The following is a 27,375-nucleotide window of genomic DNA, read 5'->3' as shown; positions in this document are numbered from 1 at the left end:
CAGCGTTGAGCTTAATCATGTCCGACTCTAGGGGCTGTGCTCATCTCAGTTTCTAAGCAGAAGAGCCAGCATTTGTCCATAGACAGTTTCCACGGTCATGTGGCCGGCATGACTAGATACCTAAGCTCACGGAACGCTGTTACCTTCCCACCGAAGTGGTACCTATTTATCTACTCATATTTTTACATATAGGTTGGCAGGAGCTGGGACAAGCAACAGGAGCTCACCCCATTACGCAAATTCGAACTATCAACCTTGCGGTCAACGGGCTTGTCGGCTCAGCAGTTCAACCCACTGCGCTACCGCGTCCCTTTTCCCCGCAGTATCCTTCCTATTTCAGAAATGACAAATTCCACTACTCCCAGTTTATCCCAACCTACGTTGCAAATTTGCAATAGGACCATTCCTGACAGGCTATGAATTGCCAATGAAGTGAGGTTCTGCAACATCACTCTAGCACAGGGGAAAACAAAACCAAGGATGAGAAAGTCTGTGTGCCTCGCTTAAAGGACACCATGGGTGCTGCACTGACAAGCCACTCCTGGTTTCCACAAAGGTTGGAGGGGCTGTGTTGTATCACAGCAAAGGGTGCTGCCCAAGCTGGGTAGCCACTGCTGGAAGCGGGAGAGCTTGGGTTTCATTTCCACAAAAATATGTCCTGGGGATCAAGCCAGGTGTGTTAGCAGAATAGAGGAGGAGGCGAGACAGAAATAGCATCACCACAACTGACACACATATCACTGTTTTCGCAGATTATCTTCCTTACATTAACACTCTTCTTTTACTATTGCATTAAGTCAAATGTATTAAGGATGTGGGAGGAGGAGACGGCAAATGTTCTCACACCGAGGTGCTAATCATTCCTGCTAAAGTATTGGAAGCAGGTGCTATGCAAGCGTCCTCTACGCAGCTCTACCACGGCATCTTATTCCTGACCTTTGATAAACCCCTTCCCTCCCCCCCTCCCCCAGTATTTCAATGGAACACGCAACACCTTATTCTGGTCTAACTGTGCCCTAACTTCGCACTCAACTTCAGCAACAACTTCCAGAAGTGCAGCCATGTTACTCCCTTGCAGCAAAACAACAACAATGAGAGCATTCAGCACCTTAAAGACTGGCACATTTATTTTAGCATAAGCTTTTGTGAGCTACAGCCCAGATGTGTCTCTTGTCCTAACTCTGACTGAAGATTTTTCTGGAGATTTTTCCCCCCAATATGACATACTGTCAATGAACCAAGGAGGTCTTGTTAAAATCTCCATGACTGTTTTGAGTTGTCACCTGGAACAGGGCCAGCCCAGTCCTGAGGTCAATTGGGTCTCTCACCTAGGCAGGCAAGCTAGCAAAGATGGCAAGTTAGCAGGGGATGCCCCATGCACCACAGCCACCCGCCACCTTCCCCCAGGGCCCATTGCCTGCCCACCCATCCACTTCTCACAGAACACATGGAAGGAGCATGGGGCCAGGAACCTCTTCCCCCTGCAGCTCCGTCAGCATTTCTTGCAAAGTGGCCAGTGCATAGACTGAGGGAAGTGGTGTGGTTCTACTCCCAGCATTCTCCTGGCTAATTTATAAAAAATGGTGGCAGAGCTACAGGGAAAAGTGAGTTTTGTCCTGGGGAGGATGGTGCATGCATGTATAAAATGTCGCGTGCTAGGGATGCAAATTGCAATACCACATGTACACTGGTGCTGGTAAGGAGCTGGTAGCGAGCAGTCCAATACTTTGGACTGTCCTGGGCTGGAGACTGATGTTCACTCCTGGAGTCAATCCTGGAGGGTTGGCAACCCTAAACATTTTTGAACCAGGAACTTCAGGGTCAAGTGAACTCCCATAGGCAGTGTCCAAGCATCATATCTCTGGGCCTGGTTAGTACAAGCATGTAACATGTCTCCATCCCCTTCAAGGTCTTGCTGAAAAACAAGAGGAGTGATTGGTATCCTTAATGTCTTTTGGTCCCTTTGTTTAAGCTCCTTACACAGGTTATCTAATTTGTATTTATAGCCAAATGCAACAATATGGCATGACAATATGGTATGTGTGTATCTTAACTCTGCATGAGTTATAACTGCCCTTTAGAAACAGCTCTCTGTCTCCAGGATCTAGTGTCCATTCTCCTCCACGCTCCAGAGACCAGAGGCCTGAATTATTTACTCACCTATGAACCAGGGCTATAAATCCTGTAAGCAGCAATGACTTTTCAAGGTCCCTAAGTATTATGGTGCTCGTCACTGTCTTCTGCTATCAGTGCCACACTCTGCTGGCTTCCTGTGCCTTTACATGGGAACTACAGTGGATCTTCCTTATTCGCAGGCTCTGCACCCACAGATTTGAATATTCATGGATATTGAGCCCGCAACTGGAGGTTCTCAGAAGACCTCCAAAACACAATTGGAAATGCCTTCCAGGCATTTCTGAGGAAGCCGGGAGGCCATGCATGGCCACTAGGGAACTAATTGTGGCACAGCCCCATCCTCCCCAAGGATTTCATTATCTGCTGATTTGGTATCTGCAGGGGGACCTGGAATGGATCCCCTGTGAATACTGAGGGCTCATTGTGCAGGCAGGGACTTTTTGCCCCAGTCCTATCCCCAACAAGTTTACACAATGCAGTGGCACCAACATAGTGCATGTTGCATCCTACAGTTAGGGAACAGCCAGATGGCCTGGAGAGATAAGTAAAAATATTTTACTTAGGCCACCTGGCCGTCAATGGGTTTCATCAGACTTATGCCAGCTGTTTTGCTGGTGTAAGTCTGAGGAGAGCCAGGGAGTGAGTCCAGACTGGTCCCCAGACCCCACCTTATCCTGTATCTGCATGCTTCTTGCCTGCCGCCATCACCACTGTACCTGGTTTGGCAAGCATCCGGGATCTGCTGGCAGGCAAGCGGTGCTACCAACTGTTTGCACCAGTGGCTCCAGAGCGCACAGCAGTGGTGCAACTTTTGCACCACCATAACAAGACTTGCCGCAGCAGATCACAAGATCAGGATTGGATTGTTTAAGAGACAGAGGCACTGCTGGCCCATCCATGAAGCCACCTAATGAGAACTGCCCCAGCAGCAGATTGCAAGAGGTCAAAGGTGGCGGCAGACTCAGGGTGCCTTTCACCCCAAGTTTGTCACCACCACCTCCCTCCAAACTGCCACCAGTGCAACTGCAACATTCTGTTTCCCACACCCTCAAGTGAGAAGCAGACTGCTCTCCTCCTTAGTGTGCTCCTCACACACTACCACTGCGCAGTTTGCGCTGCCCCACACTTCCAGATTTCAAGGCAGCGTGTGAGGAGCATAATAAGGCTTTGGGGGTTTTATGCACAGTGGATCAAGACAGCATTGGGCATCATTTGGGGTCACACTGCCCATGGGCAAAGGGAAGGATGACATATGTGCCCTGCTATCTGGAGAACTGCTAGCCCCAGAATTCCCAGTATAATCTCCCCCTCTTTCTCTGGGTCTGTACTAGTAGCTAACTCTTCAGAAAGTTCTTTGTTCTTTTCTGATCTGCCCTTGGTTTGCTTGAGCACATTTCACAAGATCTTACAAGATCTGGGCATGCCCTACAGTGGAGTAAATTTCCATAAATATCCTCCAGGATGATCTACACCAAGACCTTAATTTTTCCTTCCAGATTTCAGTGCCCTCTTCCTCCCTTTCCTGCCTGTACTCAAGCTTTCGAAGGGAAAATGGGTGTGCAAGAAGCAACTGATGGGCACGGGGCTGGCCAGCCAGCCTGTGAAGTAACTGCTTCAGATAGCAAGTTGGGAGATGCAACAAAGAGAGAAGGGTGCCCCATGCCTGCCCACAGCCTCACTCAGCCAGCCTCATGCCAGGCTGCCCCTACCTTTCCCAATCACTCTCCAGGCTCTGCAGTGTGAACGGGAAGGGGGTGGCAGTGGTGGCTGAATTTCAGCTGTCACCACCACCTCACACCCTCCTCCCCCACCGCCAGATCCCTCTCCAGGCTTGAGGGTGATCTGAAAAGGATGGCCAGGTTGACTAAAGTTCCTGCCAGCTGAGAGCCAGCAGGAGCATCATGATGTACTTGCTGCCACCACTTCTATTCCTTCCGGATCACTCAGGGCCATCCTTCAGGGCCCAGTCCTGACATTTCAGTGCTATGAGAAGCTCTCTCAGAGCAGCAAATGGAGCTGCTGGAATGGACAGGAGAAGGAGAAGCACTGCAGCTCAGAGAGAATCTTTCGCCTCTCTGTGTTTCTAATCAGTGAGGTGCCTGCTCTAGTTTGCAGATGGTCAGCCAGGGAGGCAGATTCATTAATAAATCTACTTTATGGGTGTTTGGTTCTTTTAGGTTAGTGACTTGAGCAAAGTAAATAAAGCCTCAAGAAATTGTTTATTAGGGCAGAGAGAACAATCAGAGGAGCTGCCTCAATTACATCTTGAGCAGCTTGAATCTTAAATCTGTGTTTAGGGTTTGTCACTTACACACATGGCTTGTTATGCTCACTGATGAATGGGGACGAAATATTTTGCCGGTCCTCCATAACGGTACATATCTTTACCCAGTTAATACCACTGCTAATTGGGCATAGAGGAACCTTTTTTAGTGGTGCTCCTCTTATGTTTAGCAGGCAAGAGCAATTGTCCCTCTTCACCCCCGCACAGTAGCTTTTCTAGTGGCTATTATTCGAGCGTTTTGCATTTTTTTTCAGGGACAGGGAACCATTATGCATTTAGCTTTGTAAACCACTTTTGCGAACTACTTTTTGTTGAAAAGAGGTATACAAATATTTTTAATAATAATGCAGAATATACCATAATACGATAGCTGCCTTATCAGTGGAGTTAGTAGAACGAAAACAGGGGCACACATTCAAGTCACTATTCTACATTTCAAGTTCGCACCTCATCTCAACCACGGCGCCTGTTTTCAGCGAGGCCAGGAAAGCTAACACTGTAATTTGCTTAAGCATTGAGATCCCACAGTGAAATCTGTACAGTTTACAAAGACCGCCTACCGTATTCCTTCTAAAATGAGAGCTTTCAAACATTGTGATTTACTAGTACCATTAACAAAGATTCTTAGTACGCATGAGTTTTAGATGGTGCCAAGAGGGCAAGTACCCTCCCTATCAAATGACTTGCCCCCCCTTCACTGAATCATAAACTGGAAATTAAAATAAAGTAAGATTATATATGATTTGCAAAGTGCTATGAAGCTGGAGGATTCTGAAATTTTCTATGGGAAATAAAAAGAAAAAAAAATTAAAATATGGTTACTTTAGGTATAGGAGATAAGTATCAGTGTTCTGATTCAATCCAGTTTACAGCAAAATGCTTGCAGGAAGTACAAAGCAATCCTAAGCATATCTACAAAGTAAGTAACCATATGTACCTTGTTTTAAGTTCTTGAGGTTTACTCAATAGTGGGTTTAGAGTTGCAACCTTCATCTATGAATGGCCTTGTCTGGGTGTGCAGCCTAAGAACTAGCTTTCAGTGCCAGGAATGGAGCTCAGAAAAATGTGAAGTATTGCGAACAGTGTGCCTATGAGCATGTGCAGAGTTTCATTTTCCTCAGCACTGACTTCCAGAAGTGCACCTTTTAAGATCTAGAAGCCAGAACTTCTGAACAGGTTTGGACTTATGTACCTTTCATGTTTGAAATTAACTTCTGAGTGCCAGTCAGAGGATTGCTAGTTTTACTAACCTTGCTCACAAGTGAAGAAGGAAAGAAGTCCTTAAAATATGTTGCTGTCAAGGAGCAGATGTTGCACCCCACTTGGCAATGCACTGGAGCCTCATGTTCAGAGAGGGAAGCGGGTGCTGGTGCCTGCTCAAAGAAGGGCAGTGCAGCTGTGATGCAGCTGTGACCAGAGCAGATGGCTTGCCAAGAAGCCCCACAGCAAAAGTTGGCAGGGGTGGGCACCAGTTCCCAAACAGATGGCCTGTGCTGTGGGGTGGATTGTGATATATCTGTACAGTCGCTAACAGCACATTGTGGACCAGACAGAACAGCAGCCTGTGGGTGTTAATGCTGGGGGAGACCCATATAGACTATGATAATATCCACCACACCTTCAACTCAACAACAACCTCCCTAACAAAACCAGGTTTAACATTCCACTAAAGGCAATATATACTGAATTTTTTTCCACAAGATTAAGTTCTATATGGATAACAAAACAGGAAGAACCCAACTTGTGCAGTGGGAGAAAAGTAGTCATGAGAGGCCTCTTTCAGAAGTCCATCCCACTTGACTTAGAGAAAAGTTTCAGTCAGCCCTGGGGTTCTCAAAACTAAGGGCGCGATCCTGACTCCTCGTTAGACCAGCGCAAGACCTTTGTGCCAGCCCAGGAGGGTTGCAAATGTTCCTTAACGCACCAACCTCGATGGGGAGGCTTGCGTCGGCTGAGCTCAGCCAACACAAGGCTCTGGGGAGGGCAGGGAGGAGGCAGGAAGGAGATAGGAGGGAGGTGTTCTGGGGCAGGGGAGGGCACTCCTGGGGGCAAGAGGGCAGGGAATGGGAGGCAGGGCTGGGACCCAGCGGTTATGCCAGATCCCAACCCCCATTCTCGAGCAGCTTGGAGCAACTGCAAACCGCTCCGTTCTCCTTGGACTTATACCACCTCCTGAGGTGGCGCAAGTCTGAGGAGACCCATTGGGGCTGCAGTGGCTTACCTGGGGTTAAAGGGAAGAGTTCCCCCTTACCTCCAGCTGAGCTACTTTGGGTCCCTGCCTGATCCAGCGCAAGATAGGATTGCACTGCACCATATGGAAGTATTTCCAGCCATGCTTGACATCATAAACTTGCAGGGCTGTAAACAGAAAAGCATTCTCCTGCACTGGACGCCCCCAGATATTCAGTTGATAAAGTGGTAGAAAAGAATTTGTGTCACTTGGAGTAACAATACACAACAAGGTGCACAGATACATTTGCGGCAAAAGCTGCAGGGCTACATCAAAAGGTTGATCTGGCAAGTTTCACGTGATAATCCTGATTCCTCAATAGGCTTTTTCTAGATGAAGCCGCACCCCAAATCAAACTGAAAGCACAAACTTAGAAATATTTCAAACATTTAAACTTGAATCCTGAAGTGTTGTTGGCATTTCCATCGTATAATATAATAATAATAATATAATATACAGTATTTATATACCGCCTTTCTTGGTCTTTATTCAAGACTTTATTCAAGGTGGTTTACACAGGCAGGCTTATTAAATCCACGCAGGGATTTTTACAAATTGAAAGAAGGTTTTCTCTTTCAAGAACCACCACATTCAAGGTGTTACACTCCGATCTGGTTTAACATTCTGGCCTCCATCCTCCCACGCTCAGAGCAGATGGAATAGCTCAGCTGCAGCTTGTCAGCTGCTTCAAGGTCGCACGGTGCCGGTGGCCTCGAACTGGCGACCTTGTGGATGTTAATCTTCAGGCAAATGGAGGCTCTACCCTCTAGACCAGACCTGTATGCAAAATGTTGTTTCATTATTAGCGCTCCAGTCCCCAGCCAGGATCATACTCATTCATACCCAAGCACAAGATTGCAAACTATAATATTAGAGTGGATATACCACTGCAGTTGTAAAACTAGTGTAAAGCTCATGGCACCACCAGGGAAAGCTATCATTTTCACTATTGGAGTACTGTGAAATTACTGAGAAATTTTTCCTCTAACTACCTTGTTGAATTACAACTCACAGCATTCCTTTTGGAGTAACTGAGAAGCATTATGGCTGCAATCCTATCCACACTTTCCTGAGAGTAAGTCAAACACAATAAGACTTATGTTTGAGTAGACATGCATAGGATTGTACCCTATGTTGGTTTACACTTATAGATCTATCAGTGCTGCAGAGATTCTAATGCCACATTTCATGCAGATATACCAGTACTGATGTGTAGGATTGGAGGTAGGATGGAAGGGGTTAAAAAGGCTTTCTTATCTCTTGTGTTTGAAGAAATCTCCTCAACATCCCGCTCCTACTTGAGGTAAGCCCTGCTGGTTGCTTGCTTCTGAGTTGATACAAGACCAGGACATTGTTAGTTCCATTGACTTGTACTTCAGTCCTAAATAATACCCTTTAGAACAGTGGTTCTCACACATTTAGCACTGGGACCTACTTTTTAGAATAAGAATCTGTCAGGACCCACCAAAAGTGATGTCATAACCAAAAGTGACATAATCAAGCAGGAACATTTTTAACAATCCTAGGCTGCAACCTTACCCACACTTACCCAGGAGCAAGTCCCATTTGCTATCATTGTTAAAAGCATATAAATAGTAGCCTGTTAAAAGTACAGATCTGTAACATGTCCCCAAATGGTCCCCATATAAATGGTCCCCATACAATGGTAGCAACAAGTCTAATATACCAAAAATAAAATACCAAAAATAAAAATATACCAAAAATAAAATATTGAAATGAATGGGGACCCACCTGAAATTGGCTCATGACCCACCTAGTGGGTCCCGACCCACAGTTTGAGAAACACTGCTTTAGAAGATAGTTTTGTGTAAACTCAGAAACAGTTGTATTGAATTCACTGCTCAAGTCCCAAAATGAATTCAAAAACACCACTTCTGTATCTGAGGAAGGAACCTGCAGTCACCAAGGCAGAGCTAGGTACCCTTCCCCATCGCATTAGCAAGAGTCAATTTTCATCTTGTCTCCTTTTATTTGTCCTAATGTTATATTTCCATGTAAGTCAGCAGTACAGTTGCTTCAGGGAATGGAGCCTGATTGGCTGGCTGAGAAATGACTATTAGGGAAGCTCTAGCTCTTCTAAGAAGAGGTTCAGAACATGTTGGAGAGGCACCATATAAGGGGCAATCATTAAATAGAGCCCCAGAGAGCCTGGAAGCAGAGGAGACCTATTGCACACAGTGCTGCACAAATGCAGGAAAATAGACAGCTCCACCTTCCCCCCCCCCTGAAGAATTCAAGCTTGAAAAAAAATACTCACAGGCAAAGACAAAGGGAGATGAGTCAATTCAGTGGGTTGAGCAGAAGTGTAGTAAGTGTGGGATGAAGGGCTGAAAAAGAGCAATGTGTAAGAACCGGAAATGTTGATTCAGCTCAGGGTAGGGCCTTAAAAAGCAGTGATGACTCTCCTGAAATTGTAATTGGCACAGAAAAGAATTTGATGTTGTGGTTTTTTCAGCCCATCTCACACACACCCCTTGGCATCCTGCATCCCATATGCTACCAAGCAGAGCCAACTCCTTGGGCTAGATGCCCTCAACGGACCCTCCTCCCTGAGCTGGCACAACTCTTCCGTCACTGTTGCCTAGCCCATTGTACTCTCCCTCTGGGCCTAATCCACACCACCACCCAGAGGGAGAGAGAGGACAAGTAGACAGGGTGCTGCTCCCTCTCCCATCTCATGTCCCTGACTGTGTGCACGGAGGAGGAAGCAGCAGCACAACTCAGCGGTGGGGCATGACCTGCTAGGGTGTGAATCTCAACATATGCTGTCCTGCAGTGCTGACCCCTGATGCCAATTTCACTACCAAAACCATTCAAATGGCATTGAGTAAATCCCCACCTGTTAAGCGCTGAGCTGCTGCAGTCCTGATTAACGCTTTCTAAGTGCCCTTCTCGCTAGGAGACTTCTACTCACCTGGTGGTGATTCACTAGTAATTTGTGACCAGCTTCACCTTTGCGCATGGATGCAAAGGGTTCCTATGAAGGGCGGCATCATTCCTCTTACTGGTAGCTATTCCCACCACCCTTGCCCTTTGACAGCAAATCTGGGACCTTCACTCAGCTTCCCTCTGTCTCAGTTTCTCTGAATCTTTCTGGACATGTGTTGGAACCACATGGACAGGTTCTGGGTTCCAATCAGTGTGGAATTCATGTACCTGTGGCAGCTGAGACACCGAATCACCTCCTACCTATCCATAAATTCAGCACTCTGGTCAAAATCATCTGATCTATGCTATACACAGGGTGTAGTGATAGAACCCTGCACAGTTCCTATTCAGACTGCAGGAATGTGCATGGTAAGGGCAGGCATATTTATTTACTGTGTGGCATTATGAAAGAGTTGGTATCTGTATTTGCTTATTTTCTTCTTCCTTTCCTGTCTCCTTTTCCTTTTGGGCAGTAGCAGAGCCAGAGGGGGGTCAGAGATGTAAGTGCCACACGGCTCAAAAACTTGCCGTTTAAGCTGCCCCTCCCCCTCACTCCCGGGGCCATTCAGAAGAGCGGAAGCAACCCAGAGGCATCTCCTCCACATTGAATTCATCCCTGGACAGGCTCCAAGAGTGAGGGGGAGGGGCGGCTTACAGGGCGAGTTTCGGAGCACTTACAGCTCCACCCCCTCTCTGGTTCCGCTACTGCTTTTGGGTTATGTCTCAAACTGCCCATGCCTATCCCCCACCATGTTATAGCATGCAGCGGTGTCAATGGAGGCTTGTTACATGCTATGATGGCGGGTGGAGCAACTGGACAGCCTGCAGGAAGTAAGTAAAAATATTTTTTTACTTTATCCCTTGGTTGCCTGTTAGATCATCTATGGGTCTCCTTGGACCCATGCCAGCCATTTTATTGGTGTAAGTCCAAGGAAAGCCAGGGGGTGTTCTGGGAAGGGGGTTCAGGGATAGGATCCAGGCTGCCAGTTCCACCCCTTCTCTCCCTCCCTTCCCAAACACACTCCTGATTCTCCCCCAATATGGCCCGTTACTTCTTCTCCTCACCCACAGCCCATACCCACTGATAACTCACAGGCACCAGTAGGACCTCCGTCCTCTGTCTGATATGTTTACTTACTACTGATTAGAAGCTGTTTATAAATGGGAAGCAATAGAAAATGTGATGTCCCTCCTGCACTCCAAAGTAATACAATTCAGAATTCTACCACTTCATTTTGTTAATACATAAATCAACTCCTAAGTAACATTCAGGAAGTGAGTGAACCCAGAGCTGTCCCAAGACCTCCTGATACCAGTTTTATCAAATATCTGCCCCCCCTTTACCCAGCAGTGTGCCAGTTGTTGTTTTTTTACCATTTCTCTGTCTTCTGAGCCTTAGATTGAAAGGGGATTTAGCAGAAGAGGAAATGTGGAGAAGAGAGTAGTAAACTAGAATGCCTCCAGCAGTCTAGTCTACAACTATCCTTCCCTGTACACTTCCTCTTCTACTCCATCCCCTCTTCCTGCTCCAATCTGGACAGAAGGAGAAGCAGTGGAGACAGGCAGGCAGAGATGGTGCTCCCACCACCACCAACCCACCCCTGGCTTCATGGTCAGGCCAGTTTTGCATGAACTCACTGAACCTGGTGTGGCTTCATATCCAACACAGCACCGGAAAAGTAAGTGCCCCCTCATCCCAAGAAGCAAAGCTGCTTCCTGAATGCCCCCACTGTCCCTTTCCTCCTGCCACCTAAGGGCCCAATCCTATCCAACTTTCCAGCACTAATGCAGCTACTATGCAGGCCCAAGGTAAGAGAACAAATGTTTCCTTACCTTGAGGAGGCCTCCGCGACTGCCTCCCCCCTTGCAGGATGCCACACATGCCCCATTGGCATAGCTTCATCAACACTGGAAATATGGTTAGACTGGGCGCTAAATTATGGAGATGCTATTTTTTTTGCTCCTATTTGACTGGAAGGGGAAAGTCAGAAACTCTGGAGGGGGCAACCTAGAGGGGGCAATAGAGGTGCCCAAAGCCTTGCGCCCCCCCCCCCGCCAGTTTGTGGCGCCCAGAATCGCAATCATAGTTCTGGGCTGCCCTGCTTCTCATTAAAAAAGAAGGGGGGGAACCTAGGGTGGCAGTATGCCAGGAGTTGCTATAAAGGAGGAGAGGAAGGGCGACCCAGAATGGCGCTGAATCACGGCCGGAGTGGCCACAACTCACAACCACTCTGGCCACAATTTAGGGCCGCATCTTTCGTCTCCTTGGAAGAGACAAAAGATGCAGCCCAGAGTTGCACAGAATCACACCAGGAGAGGCTTGGAGTGGCAACTGCAGCGCAATTCTGGAAGTGATTGAGGCGATGCGATGACGTCACTGCAATTACTTCCAGGTCAGGGGCAGGGGGTGGCAAATACAGAGGTGGCCCTGGGCCACCTGAGTACAGCTTTATTCTACAGCAGATCCTCCCTTCTTGTGTGCATGCTTGAAACACACACACAGAAGGAACCTCTGTCCGGCCTTAAAATCTATACAGGTGTGAAAACGTTGGCTCCCCCTGAAGTATGGCAGGTTACAGGCTCTGGGGGTTGAGTTTAGTTTGGTTCGTCAGGTTTCTGTCCATTATAATCCTTCCCGACTGCCATCATAGGTCCCTGCGCTTGCCTGTGCCCGGGGGTCGCACAGCATAGCGACATGCTGCTGCTGCTGCTCCTGTCACATTTCGACTGCAGGGCCCCATGTAAGCACTCAGCCATGCATGTGCTGGCTTGCTTTTGCAGGCTCATTAGCCAGCACTGAGACGCTCCCACCAGCTTTGTCTTGGAGGAAGGCGCACGCTGCTTTGGCCCCTTGCCTGGACTAGCTGGCGAGTTTTGTGAGGGTTGATGACAAGCAGCTTAATCTGTGCACAATAGCTCTTTCCAGTAAACAGCCTTTTCTGATGCTGAAGCAGTCCTCTTTGCTAGGCTACTTACAGCCACTAAAGCAGCTTGCAAGCCTGGAGTCTCTCGTGTGCACTGCATTTAACAAGCACTTTGATTGGGTTGGTGGAGTTGCGGCACCTGCAATTTAACAATCAATCTGAAATCAATCGATGAAATCAGAAACAGCAAGACCAAGTAGGAGACAACAACCCTACTGTAGCAGATATGCTTGGCACATATGAAGTCCAAAGTCCTGGAATGGGCTGGCGGTCAGCTGCTGTTTGTCACAGCAGACAATACAAGGCAGCCACCTGTTTCCTTGCTCATTTATGTTCATCCTGAAGATGTGTTCAGAAAGAGCTGGGAAGACCCCGAGACACTAATAAGTCAAAAGGATTCTGTTTCCTCCTGGATCATATGTTGGGCAACTGAGCACGTGTGCTCAATAAATCCCAATATATTTGTGATGTGGGAAATTAATGAAAAGCAAAATACAAAAAAAAAGGGAAGACCCAGGAAGAGGACAGGAATCCAAGCACAACCACATGACTAGAACTGAAGCCTGCTTGCCCCATAATAACTCACCATGTGCAACCAGAACGTGCTTCTATTATTGGAGCAAGCAAGAGGGCTTGTTCAGACAATCTAAACAGTTTGTTCTTTATGGGATAGTGGCACTCCTGAAAGCCTTGATTCAAAACGCTGGCACAATATTTAGTCTGCAGTAAGAGATAGGAGACCATTTTTTTTATTGTTGTTATTACTTTCCTCTGACAACCTTTGTTGTCACTTGGGGTTCTGTTAAGGGGGGAAAAGGCCAAAATTTCAATTGAGCAACCAAAGGCAAAAGCATCTAAAGCCAGGCCTTGTCCTCTCTTTGCAGGTTCAGGAACAGTGTTTGTGTCCCATCAAAAACCTGGTTATGGAACAGGGGAGTCATGTGGTACTAGAGTATTTGCGTCCTAGAGGATTGTGTCCCAGCCAAATGTGTCCAGGTCATTGGTCATCCCTGGACATTTGCATCCATTTTTTGTGTGTGTCCCAGCTATTTGCAACCTACTATAACCGGACAACAAACAAACTGGGCAACAAATCCCATCTTACATAGGCTAAACCTCTTATCCCTGCCCTAACCCCACCTTTGCATTTTAAAAATTTGAAAAAAGTACATCTAAAATAAGTATACATATATCGGGACACAAATGTCAGGGACACCAAAAAAGGGGGACTGCAAATGTCCAGGGATGCCAATGACTGGGATACATTTGGCTGGGTCAACGTTGGTCATGACACTTTGCACTGGTGATATCTCATTCACTGTCAAATAAGTACTTCTGAAAACTGCACTCTCCCCTCCACTTGGCAGGTGGAAGGTGGGCAGCAGTTCACTCAGCTACTGTGAAAGGGGCAGTTGTGAAGCCAGCAGAGGAAAAAAACCGGATATTGAAGGCCAGAAGTCCATCCTCCCCACCCTAGTGCTACAACATTCAGCATCTGCTCACCTACCCATGTGGCCAGCATGAGCACTGCTGGTCACCCTCATGGGGTCAAGTAGGAATTTTTTCCATCATGGACCCTAGCTAGCGGGGATAGGTGGGTTCCACCTACTATGCGTTGTAAACTGCTCCACAGTGGGGCATCAGTTATTGGAACTGCAAAGCCACTATCAGTTAATTAGGCACATTGGCAGGTTCTTTGTGGATATAAAGGAAACATAAGCAGGTCCCTACCGGGTCAGATCAACGGCCCACTTAGCCCAGCATCTTCTTTCCCACACTGGTTAATCCCTAGGCTGGGAAGCAGAAAAGCAGGGCATGAAGGCAAAGAGTCCTCTCCCACTCTGGCCTCCTAGCAACTAGTATTCATTTCAAAGGCCTATTCTCTCTAAACCTGGAGGTAGCATATAGCCATCGGGACTAGCAGCCATGGTTTACAGGCTGAAGGAGTGAACCGCAGATCAAGACCTTCTTAATTTGAATCTGCCTCTTCCACGAACTTGCTGGGTGGCCTTAGGCTAGCCTCTTCCTCTAAGTCTCAGCTTCCCAGTTGCAACATGAAGATAAAAATGCTTATGTTGCTGGTTTGTGGTAAGAACATCATCAAAATGATGCATGTGAAATATTTTGCCCATTTTGAAAGAACTACACAGACACCAAGGAGTGCTATTATCCTTCACACATTTCTAATCCCCTTCTAGGGCGATCTAGGAAAGTGGCTCTCACCACCTCTGGTGGCAATGACTTCCATACACACCCTGATTTTTTACTAGAGGGTGAAAGGGAGCACCCCCAGACTGCTCTCAAGGTTGAAGGAGCTCCTCTTGAGCTTGTCTAATTCACCCATCCAAAGCCAAGAAGACAGGTGGGTTCCAGCTTTTTCAAGTATGCTAAGCAAATGAAGGAGCAGCCACAGCACCTCTTGCTCTGCAACCTGGGAAGACCAGCAGATAAAAGATGGTCAACATTGCAATCAAACATGTCAAAAGAGTTGAAATTATAGCTACAGTGGATGAGTCTCTTACCTCCTAACGATGCTCCTTCATTTTTATTCCTTCCTTTTGTAGAACACTCACAGATCTGCTGAAGCAGCCGGGCCATGGCCCCTCCGATCTCTTGCCTGATGGCCACATTGGCAGTGTGCAGGTCCAGATCGGTGATGGGCTTTCTCGGGGATCTCCCCGGAGTAGTACAGGTAAGTTATGACAATGCATCTTCCCCCTCTCTCCTCACTGCATCCTTCTCTTCTGAGCTGCAGACAAGAGAGGGACTCTGAAACACTTCACATGACCCACTTGCTGGGGTGTCATCATCTGGGTGGCAGTTTTGGCTTCACAACCTTCTGCATGATGGTGAAACCACAGCAGCTGGGAAGGCCACTGAAGGCAGATGGATGTCTTTGGCAGGACAGTAACAGAGGGGCCAGCTTGGGCTCAGAGAGAAGATTTATGCACATTTCCAAGCTGCATGCCAGAAAAGAAACTAAAACTGCCCCTGCTAGCAGCACTGTTCGAGGTTGGATGCTTGCGGCCTTCATCATCAGGCATGTCATATAAGATTGGGGAGAGGATTGACAGAGCTGGCCCAAAACCTCCTGGCACCTGAGCCAGTGTGCCAAATGCTGCCCCCTTTACCTGACGATGCTTCAGCCACCACTGCTCCTCCTCTCCCCTCTGGCGATACACCAGCCTCTGTTCCCTGAAGAGGAAGTGTGAAAGAAAGGATAGTGGTGCCCTCTCCTTCACCGCTCTCCTCTCTTCCACAGTTGCTCTTTCTTTCTGTTCCCCCTTCCTTTTCAAATCCAGGGAATGGGAGGAGAAGAACCGGTAGAGGAGAGTGGGTGGGCTGGCTCTGGGATGCAGACCTAGAAGGGATTTAGCCACTAACACTGAACAGAAGTGATGTGCAGGTGAGAGAAGCAGGCACTCCTGAAGCCAGAGAACAAGTGGCCTGTGAGGGATGGGCGCAACCCCCTGTCTAAACAGAAGTTTCTCCTCAGCTCCCCTTGTGCCAGACTAGCATAAGGAAACTGTCTCTCTTTGATGCCCATAAAACCCCAAAATAATGTTCCCCTCATGCTTTTGTTTCTGACATTTGTGAGGAGAACTAATGATTAGCCGAAGTCCTTTTCCTGTATCTTTTCCATCTCTGCTGCTCTTGAGCAGGGGGCTATGCGGATTTCCCTGCAGAGATGCGGCTGGTCATGGTGGTGATGAGTGACCTCGGGCAAGGTCGGTCCCAGAGTGTCAGTGCAGACGTGGCCAGAGGAGGCCAGGATTCCCTCCTCGCTACATACATGTACACTACCTTTTTCCCCAAGCAGTCCAAGTACAAAACCTCTGCAATGCTTGGAAGCAGCAGGGCAGGCAAGGAGCCATCACTGCTCTGCTTTATTTTATCTGGGAAGGGTGGGGGAAGACTACTCTTGCTTCTCCTTTTTCCGTCGTGTTGTGACTCAGTTCTGCCTTGGGCAGCAGAGAGAGTGCGCTGTCTCCTCCTCTCTCATTTGCCCATGACACTTGTCCCAGTTTAAATACAGATTTCCTCTCTCCTTTCTCTCCCCTCCCCATCACCTTTGAACATTGTTTAACTGAAGTGAGCGCTGACGAGTGTCAGATGCTTGAGGCCCAGGAGAATGAAATCAGAGCTATCACCACATAGGCAGCCAGCCTCACAAATAACATTGTTATTTTTGTTTACTTCTAATCGTAGAGCCCAAAAGCCCAAATCAGGGTTGGAGTATCTTACTCAGAGTGCTTTGCAATGCCACAAATCCTACGTTAAAGCAGAAGGCGGGGCTACAACATGTTAGTAACCCAATATGGTGAGCTTCCTGCATTCAAAAGGTTGTTGTCCCCTCTCCTGCATTAGAATAGACAACTTTTTTCTGTTTTTCTCCCCTTTGTTCAGAGCACACTTTCCAACAATTCCTGTTCTATAGGTGCTGAATCTTGCTTCCACGTGAATAACAGGTTGCAGGACTTTATTTTCGTATCCATCCATCCCAGCACATGGTCCTCAGAGTGGCTTATGCACCCCTACACACACAAACACAACATATAAATAAGAACCACGAAACAGCAATAGAACTAAAACACAGTGTCAAAATATATCACAATTAAAATTAAACTAGATAAGTAAAATCTATATCTAAAGCAGATAAAATATCCTCCCCCCTAAAAAAAAAAAATGACCCTCCAGCGACCCTCCAGATATGTGCGGGAATAAAAAGATTCCTGGAGGAAGAATGTCCTTCACCAGAAATTCTTCTGAGCGTTAGTATTCCGTCCCTCATCACTTCCAGAGGCCTGTCTGGACTCCTGCTGCCACAGAAAGGAAGAACTTGACCTCAGGGAAGTCAGCACCTGATGACATGTCACCCTGTCTCTCCAGACCACCTCTCCCAACAGGTCCATGTAGCTATGAAACAAGGAAGGTATCACCAGAGGCCTGAAGGTGACGCCTCTGCTACAGCACTCTGGAGAAGGAAAAGAAAGACCCTCACCATACTTCTTTTCCCGCCAACCTGGAAGCGGAGGACTTCTGGTTTTATTGCAAGGGGCTGTGTGAATGAAGGCGCTCCTTTGTTCATGAGCTCCCTGCAAGGAAAACCAGAAGTCCTGCACTTTCAGGTTGGAGACAATTGCACAAGGAGTGCAGTAAGGAGGCAACTTACTCAAGTGAGCAGGAAGCAGATCAGTTTGGGTCACATCCACTGTGGACTGAAGAGAGGTGGTGGCAGGCTCAGAGGGAAGGGTACCCCAAAACTACTACCCGCACAATCTGCCGCTGATGCAAGGCTGCACCAGGTGGCTTCATGGTTGGGCCAGCAGACCTATTTAAGGGCCAGACTTCATGGCAACTCCATGGCAACATGGAGATAAGGGACCAAACATTTCTTTACCTTGAGGAGGCCTCTGTGAGTGCCTCCCAACTGCAGGATGCTGCACACGCCCCACTGGCACAGCTATGCCAGTGCTGGAAAGTGGGTTCAGACTGCGCTCCATGTTACTTTGGGGCTCTACTTAAAGCTCTCAGGTATTGTGTTTTCTTCCAAAAGCAGCTGCCCTGTGGGGAGGGCGCATGGTTTTGATGGGGACCCTGGTGCAGAGGAGATGGAGTTCCAATCCATGTTTCATTCAGTCCAAATTACTTTCCTGAAGCTGTTATTAGCCACCAAGGGGAAACTTCCATCCCTGAAGTGCATTCAGTTCCTTTCTCTGGAGAAGACCAATTTGTATTAAAACAGAGGAAACAGTATCCTGAGTAAAGCCCCAGACACCCCCATGGGGCTTCTCCCTAGCCATTTAGCTAATGCAAATCTGGGAGGCCTCTGTAGGGCTGCCCAGACCGGATGCAGTGTGTACTACCACCAGCCTCCCCACCTCCCGGGCCTGATCCTTCCCGTTCCACTCTCCCTCCACCCAAAAATGCCCCCTCCCCACCTCCCCATCACCCTCATAGCACCCTCTTCACCCCCACTCCCATATCCTCTGGCACGGAACTTACCTGTGCTGGCAGTCTGCCACACACCTTTGTGCTGGTGCTACCAGCTCCAAAGTAAGCACAAGCATAACTTTTGACACTTTTGTGACACTCTGAGCTGGTGCAGGGAGGCCTGTGCCAGCACAACGGTAACAAAGGATTGTGCTGTAAACAGTGGCGTAGCTGGAGGGGGGCGGAGCACCCAAACTGGCGGGGAGCCTCAGCTCAGCAGGCAAACAGCCCCTCCCTTCGGAGCCATTCCGGGAGGGGGGGCAAAACGGAGCCATAAGGCTCTGTTCCCCCCCCTGCTGGGAATGGCTCCAAAGGGAGGGGCTGCTTGCCGCCACACTGAGGCTTCCCGCCAGGCTGGGTGCTCTGCCCCCCCCAGCTACACCACTGGCTGTAAAAAAATTATGAAGACTGCAATCCTTTCCACATTTCCTGAGCATAAGCCCCATCGAACACAATAGAACTGAGTAGACATGCATTGGACTGTGCTCTAGGTCTCAAAACTACAATTGTTTTCAAAAAAAATCATGCAAGCAGCAGCAGAGGCAAGGTCAGGATAAAAGAAAGCTAAACGTTGTCTTGAATTGAAAAGTTTCCAGCCTGAAAACTGAAAGCCAACAAAGAGGGAGCCAGCCTGTGGAATGCTCCTTGGCAAAGTATTCCATAGGCATGGCACCACCACAGGGAAGACCCTGCCATTAGCTGAGGCCTGCTGCATTTCTGTTAGAGGCGAGCCAGAGAGAAGGGCCTCTCCCGATGACCTTAACAAGTGTTTATGTTTCCCAAGTTGACCTGGTTTCACCAGCATGGATTTTCTAAAATAACACTATGAACTACTGTGTTGTAAGGAGGAGGAATGTAGGCAGTTCTTACTAAATCAGTTTCTCTGAGGGGGTTGTCGGAAATGACTGAAGCCCACCCTGTACAGCCTAGGTCAGAGGTTGAACTGATTACTTTCTATTGTCTTCCACCACCTATTTATGCTTCCAGATAAGAACCACCTGAACAATGCTGTGATCAGCCCTCCCACCGCCTCGCAGATGGGACTGCCACCATCACACAACAACCGGCTGCAAATGGCAAGCACTCTGCCCCACCAGGCACCAGATTATTCTAAGTATGCAACTCTCAAGGCTGTAGGTATGTGTCCCTGTGTGGCATGTCCTGGGAGAGCTCAGGGTTGCCTGGAGTCTTCAGGAATCGGTATTGCTCTCCTGGTGACTACTGAAAGCAATCCTGGAGATTTTAGCAGAGTTTCCTTGATTTCATGACTTTACACCACGTTGTGAGTGGAGGAGAGGGATCTTCAGTAACAGAATTAGTCAAAGTTGGCCACCCTAACTGAGGATAGAGTTGTGATGAATGCTGTGAGGATTGGAACCCTGGTCAGACCAACTTGTCCCCACGGTCAGGGAATGGGTGAGAGGCAGGAGGATTGTGCCCACTAGCCATAGCCCATGAAAGCAATGTGTCTGCCAACTATGCCCCATGTAATTGTACACTCAGGTTGTGTATGCCCAGGGCAGAGTTAAGGATGCCTTGGGTTCCCAGTGGGTTTAAAGTTACGAGGAACCTGCCACACATCTAGGACTACCGACTGCAGGCAAATAACAAGCATGGCTGAGAGTTGAGACATCTTGCTGCCCTCTTGCACATCACTTGAAGGCAAGGTGATTTGGTCTGAACAGGGCTTATGGTGCTTATTCTGTGCTTGATCTCCCCCAGTCATCTCCATTCCCGTTGCAGTGTATTGGGTGACATCACCACCTTGTTGTTGACAGTTCAATTGGCTAGGTAGTAGCTATTGTGGGTTCTCTAATACCAGAGGGAATTGGATGAGGTGGGAAGGAGATGGGACAATACTGATTATAGGAGAAGAAAAACACCAGCTGGGACTGGAATTGCAGCAATTTTGGAGAGCAAATGAGACACGAAGAGGGGCAAACATCATGAGCCTCTCAGCCCAACTGCAGTGGGAGTGTTAAATACAGAACAAGTGACTCAGGGCTTGTATGTAATGTAATATGAATTTGTTGCCCTTTAACATCTATTAATCACCTCGTAACACACTATAAGGAGTAGATTTTTCCACACTTCTGATGAATTTTAAAAAAAATTAAGGGTGGGTATCTCATGGTACGCATGTCAGAAATGGCCCAAGCAGCAGGCAGTCGGTTCCTGGAGAGGAACCAGATAGCCCATGTGTCTGAGGATGGCACAAATGGCAATCCAACCTTAGACAAATGTGGAAAAAGTGGGCAAATGCCACTTTTCTACCATTTGGGATAAGATGGCCAAATGGGATATGATCATAATGAAAGAAAGAAATTTGGTTCTTGTTCTGACCGCTTATTGATTAAAATCAAACGCAACAATCTCCTTGGAGTTATTTACCTTTTATTATAATTACACACAGAAATACGGTATTGTTTCCATGCAGTCCTGGAGCACCTCAAAGCTCCACCCAACCAAGTGAGGTTTAAATACCCTTAGAACAACAACTTACATAAGCAAATTTGAGTACAACCCCTGGACTGGATAAAGCCCTAATGTAAGCAAAACTTTCAACAACCTTCATTCCCTCCTGCAACATCACAGCTGGGCCTATTCTATTATAATTAAAAACTAAGGGACCTTCAACTCTTATGGTTAAACATATACATATCTTCCAGGGTCATGATGACCCATATACCCTTGTACAAAACAAGTGTCCAGGCCAAGTTGTTTCCCAAAAGGACTGGTTTCATAATCCTTTGGCACAGATCTCCTTTATTTTTCCTACCTCTATGAAGCAAGGGGAATTTTTACTGTTTAGGACTTATCTTTAGTCTTTGAGCTGTTTGAATATTTAAATACTGTTTGAATGCTGTAACCCTGAATGTATGACCTAACAGGTTGTAACTTAGGTCACCTAATACAGGTAACTTGATTCTTTCCCAACAATTTTTTTAACGTATTATAAATGTATGCCACTTTGAGGTTTAGACAAAGTAGGATAAAAACATTTTAAATAAGTGAATAAATGATGGAACAGTGGCTGCTATGATAATCTGTGCAAAATGGTTGTGAGCATAATCTTGAAGCAGCCCTATAATAGAAAATTGATGGTTCCCAAACTTTTTCAGCTGGTGGCTCCCTTGACTTAGTGGGCCATTGGGCATGTCTCCCCATTTCGGCTACAAATCTATACATTGTATAGGGCAGCAGATTTTTCATGAGGATTCCACAGCTCCCTGGTTGGTTTCCGTGGCTCCCTGGGGAGCCATGGCTCACAGTTTGGGAACAACTGGAACCAGATGGTGGTCAAGGAAAGGAAACGTATCGAACAGAGAACTTCAGGTGTCTTACACACAATCTCTTTATAAGAACAAATTACTTGGGATGGGTTTGCTTACCTGAATGACTTTATTTAAATTCAGCTTGAACTAGGTCTATATTTTATTCTAGACTGAGGGATATTCAAATTCAGCATGACTTGGGAGCAGTAAGGCGATCTCACATTTCCCTGTGGCAAAAGCATTTTAAAACCATACATGTTAAAACAAACAATCAAAAACACAACACTCCTTTGTCTGTTTTGTCACATCCATTCCTGGAAAGGGCATTTACCTCTTTGAGGTTTCAGTTTGTGACAACAATAGGCCTGGAGGGATCTTATGCACATTTGATCTCACTGCTGAAATCTGCAGGTATGTTTGCAGCAGGGATGAAACAGAAAACCTTCCCAATTCTTTATGGTACTATCTCTCTTATATGATGAAGTACAAATATGTATAGTGCATAGACAACATAATTTAAGATGTGTAAGTCTTAGAAGACTATCTTTTATAGGCAAATGGGGGAATGACACATTAAATGAGAACATTCAGCATCTGTTAGAAGGCAGAGTGGACAAAATTTATTCAGCGGAGCCGTTCTACATCGTAACAGCAGCTAAAACTATGACACAATTTGTTCGATACAAAGATGGCTAGTTCTACAGTGTTCATAACTTTGATGAATTATATTGGCATGTTTAATATAATTCTGTGTAGCATTTTGTAGAAACTGTACTTAAATTGTACCATCTACACAGTTGTGGAGCATGTGTGCAAGCACATATAATTTTAATGATGTGCCACATCTGGTTATAACATTTATTGGCTTGCTCAATAGATGTATGTACTGCCTTTTTGCCACTTAGGGCCTTCAAGGCTGTTTACAGGCATATTTGGATAAAGTTCAGTAATTTGGCTACTAATCCCCTTAATCCATCAATCAGCTTTTCCTGCTAATCAATCAAGATAGTTATAAGGAAATAATTGATTGCTTCCCCCCTACCACCAGCTTTCAGTTTCAATTTTCCACCCATAGATCTCCCACCCTAGACCACAATCCACCAAACTCCTGCCCTACACCTGATGTTGAATGTTCCCACTGACATGATAGCCATTAGAGTCTTCATAGGATGGACCTTGGTGCAGTGAAGGAGTTCTCCTTCACTGATGTCAGTGGCAATTTTGGCCATCTTAACCTTGGTGTTGAAGCAAGCCCTTTCTGTAAGCACCCCCCCCCCCAATTCAGGATTAGAACAGCTAACAATGTCTAGCTCAGAAGAATCAGGGCTGCTCTGGATACAGAGATCTTTCCATAGATAGCTGGGACTATTACCTTTCATATGGTGATGTACAAAATGAACTAGTTAAACCTTCTGTTAATACTCAGAAACAAGATGGTGAAAACTATCAAAGGGGCTAGCTATTGGGAAAGCTACCATAACCTCTTGCAACACAAGAATGTTTGTCTTGATTTTCTGTCCTGTTTCTTATGTTCTGCTCTAGAAAGTGCTCCAGAGGAATTCTACAAGCGTTTTCCCATGGTGGACATTCCCCCATCAGGCACTCTGTCTTTCCCTCCCTTGACGCTACAGCAGAAAGACATTCCACCGTTTCAGGACAGCTGCGCCCTGATTGGCTTGGTGACTCCTGGGCAGAAGGCCAAAGTCTTGAAGACAAACACCCACACGCTGGCAGGCAGCCCTGCCTTCAAAGGGAGCTGGGATCACAGTCACCCTGACCTTCGGCGGCAGGCCTACATCAGTAAGCGTCAGTTCAGTATTGAGAAGCTGCCCGAGGTCTTCAGCCAGACGCCCACCCACTACACTCAGCAACAGCGACCCTTCTCCACCAACAGCAAGACAGAGGTCACTGTCTAGAATGGACTGCCTCCTTGTATCTTCCCCTCACTTTGATGTACTCCAGCAGCCTGTGAGGTGGGGACAGCCTTGCTAGAACTAGAATGTATGGTGTTGATATATCAGATACTCCTCCCCAGCAGCTGGCATTACTCTGGGGGAGGAATAAAGAAGAACGTGTACCGTCCCCACCCAGTACTGATAGACCACCCAGGGCTCCTAGGAGAACAGCAGTTTTGGTGCAGCCCTTTGTCTTCTGCATCCTGACAGAACTTGGCCAGCATGCATGGTAAAACCGGCATGCATGTTGCCCCTGTGGTTTGATGCACGACTCTTGTTTCTAGTCACCTCATCATCGCATCATGCTTTACAAGAACCCAAGATGTTGGGTTGGGACTCAATTACTCTTCTGCATGGAGTTGCATCAAAGGGGGTAACAACATATCTCTTCCCACCCCATCCCCAGGAAGGAGGACCAGCAGCGGCGAGAACAAAAACAAGTCAGACTGTTGCAATAATTAACATGTCGGGACATTTGCCCTGTATTACACTCCTCCTCTACCTGCCCCTGTGGTTACAGAAATGCACACAAACGAAAAAAGGGAACACAAGTATGAAAGTAGAGACAAATTGTGCAAATGTGCACCGTCAAGGGCTGGAAGAAGATCTTACACAGTTCCCTTCATTCTATTAATCTCTTGTTGCACATAAACCCTCTACAGCACTGGGATATTTTGCCTTCCACTAGTCAGAGAGCCACTCGTATGGGTCCTACAGGTACATGTAAGAAAAACTGGGCCATTGTTCCACAGGGATATTTCTAACCAACGTGGAAGACAGGGTTAGTGACAAATGCCCAGCATGAAATTGGCATGGAAATGCTTCCTTTCATGGTGGGTACCTATGTGGGAAATGGAGGTGGTGTCTGCACGTGTGTAATCTGTTTATCTTGTTTGTTACAGTCTACATGAGCCACCTTCTTGTCAAAACTTCAGCCAGAGGGTTGGGAAGTTAACATCTCTGTTAAGGACTTTGTCTAACATCAAGGAACCAAAGGGAGAGGGTCTGACTTTTTTTATCACTGCAGCACAAGGCCATTTCCATTGTACACTGCATAGCTGGCAAAACATGCACAGGCTCTCTCTAAGGCTTTCGCTGTAAAACTATCATGCTTCGTCCAACAGGGACTAGATACAACGTGCTCCATTGCTTTATGGGCAATTGGAATATAATCATGCTCAAATGCATATTTGCCGTACTGGGAAAGACATCCCCTTCCCTTTTTAACTAGCTGTAGCCATTTACATATGTAAATATCGATTTTGCTTATCATGCAATCGGTGGAACGTCCAGCTAGAAGAGTATTTAGTTTGGATGCCAGCTGGCTGCAGCAGCACCCGCTGCTTGGCCTCTGCTCTCAATGCTTCAGTGCTGCAAGATGAACCCCCAGTAAACAAGTGCCAGGTAGCTTGGATTCTTACTTCCACAGTAGGAGATTGCTAAACACAGTAGTGCATCATCATCTGATTCCCATTCTGTTTCTAAAGGATAAACCACTTTGAAGGTACATAGATGACAACACGGGAATGAGCAAAACCTGGTTCACAGACAGCACGGGGCTTTCCTCCTTGGTGAATCAATGGATCAAAAGCAAGTGAGTTGTTTTTCTTGCTTGAGAGTATTATTTGACACAGTGATCCATGGAGACCTGTTTTGTCAAATAATCTGACCTATAGAAGGGGTACTAACACCTGTACCTCCTGAGGCTCAGGGCAAGCATCTTTCCTGGTACACACTGCAGGAAGATGTACACAAATGGGAATCCGGCTGCAGGGAGAGTTAGAATAGGGTCCAACTATTCTCCTTCTGACCTACTGTCTTCAGGATAGTGCATCTGCCATATGGAAGTTAATTTTCCTCCAGCAGCAACTCTTTTTCTTTTAACTGCAGTTGGAAGGTGTTCCATGTTTTCATCCTTTCCAGCCCATTCCATTTTGCAAGGGCTCGGTTTGTACAACAGTTGGGGATGTTAATAACCCTTGAGACACCGAGATGTCTAGTCCTATAATGGTGTGTCTGTCTGGAGCCTGTCTATTATCAGTGTGCACGAATTTGTAAATGTAACCCTACTTGGGTTAACAACAACAATTCAAAGACACCCCAAAACTGGGTGATGCCTTTTCTAAGTTATGGGAGCAAGACAGAGCCAAAGTGCCAAAAGTCACACCCCCACTGCATGATGGATCTGATCCCACGACTGGTATATCTTTTGATTAACCAGCGCAACTCTCTGAGGTTAAGGAGGAACTTCTAGGAACAAACATATTATGTGCAGAGCAGGGGTGAAAGGGGACCACAGAACACACCCAATTCCTGCTTCCTCCCACTGCTTAGCATTAATGCCTCTCAGCAGGAATTCATGAAAGGATTTAGGGGAACAGCAGTAAATACATTCATGTGGGATTTAAGGGAACAGCAGTAAATACAGCCTCATTTCTTCCAGGAACTGATATTTTCCAATTAAATAAAAATTAAACATTTTAAGGCTTTGTGGACACTGAAATACCTCTAAGAATTTATGTTCTGATTGAAAAAGTACAATGGTGTCAAGGCAGGATTAGGTGTCAAGGCCTGCATTACCAAGGGTGGGATGTTTGTGTGTTTCATCTTGCAACACTTTCACACAGACTTTCCCTCCCCCCCTTTATTACGGAGATAAAAAAATACAATTAACTTTTTTTCAAAAAGACTGAGAAAAGGAGAATAAAAAAATTATATATATTACAGCAATACAGTAGTACATAGATTGACATAAAAAAGTTATACAAATACAAATTTATAGCAATCTACGCTATAAACCTATAACCATAATCAGTAAATTCTCTCTCTCTCTCTCATGTGTGTGCAGAGAGAAAGAGTCCTGGAATAGAAGCTCCATCAGTTTCCTCTGCACGGAAACTGCAGAGGAAGCTTTGATGCTCTGGAGTTCAGCAATTGACAAAGACATCATTGAGCCCTCTGGAGGGATCCCTGCACTGTAGTGGTAGGGCTCTGTGCACTCCTCTCAACAATTAGAGGGAACATTGCTCCCCCCACATACACACACTCATTTTTTTCCCACTGCTACCTGCAACACATGTATGATATATACCAGGGGTTCTCAACCGGTGATACACATACCACCAGTGGCATGCCGGGCGGTGTTGGCTCGTATGCACAGCACCCACTACCTGGCAGTGAAACCGCAATGGGAGCTTCCAATGGTGAAAGAAAGCTTGAGCCAGTGGGCAGAGCTCTAGTGCACTGTTTTCGAGTGCAAGAAAAAGCTTGCCTGCCTGCCTGCCCTGAGCCTCTTACTGACCTCGGAAGTTCCCATCACAGTGTCCAAATCTGGAAGTAACAGGCAATGATGTCATCACCAGTTACGTCCAGTGGTACCTCCAAGAACAGCATGGTTGCAAGCGGTTCATTGGGGGAGCAGCGTTGAGAAATGCTGATGTATACAACACAGAAATGGGGAAAGGGGGTCTGAAAAGTAGGTGCTACCCCCAGCCTCCACCCAGTGCCTAGGAGCCAGGCATCAGGGAACCAAAGCGGTTTTCCACCTGGCCAGTCACGTGGGACATTCGCAGGGGAGAGGTCTCTTGTTGGGCTACTCCTTTGCTAAACTGAAACGTTAATCAACTTC

General features: G+C 46.7%; 1 protein-coding gene across 1 annotated transcript in view; it reads left to right on the top strand.

The window, feature by feature from the left end:
* SHISA8 (shisa family member 8) overlaps positions 1–23,708 on the top strand; it is a 31,083-nt gene extending 7,375 nt beyond the window's left edge. The window contains exons 2-5 of the mRNA XM_066634553.1: positions 15,088–15,215; positions 17,029–17,034; positions 19,505–19,654; positions 23,335–23,708. Coding sequence (XP_066490650.1) covers positions 15,088–15,215; positions 17,029–17,034; positions 19,505–19,654; positions 23,335–23,708 — 658 coding nt within the window. The remainder of the gene's footprint in view (positions 1–15,087; positions 15,216–17,028; positions 17,035–19,504; positions 19,655–23,334) is intronic.
* The last annotated feature ends 3,667 nt before the right edge of the window (positions 23,709–27,375 follow it).

This window comes from Tiliqua scincoides, chromosome 7, assembly GCF_035046505.1.
Source record: "Tiliqua scincoides isolate rTilSci1 chromosome 7, rTilSci1.hap2, whole genome shotgun sequence".
Lineage (NCBI taxonomy): Eukaryota > Metazoa > Chordata > Lepidosauria > Squamata > Scincidae > Tiliqua > Tiliqua scincoides.
This window is presented reverse-complemented; position numbering and strand designations above follow the sequence as displayed.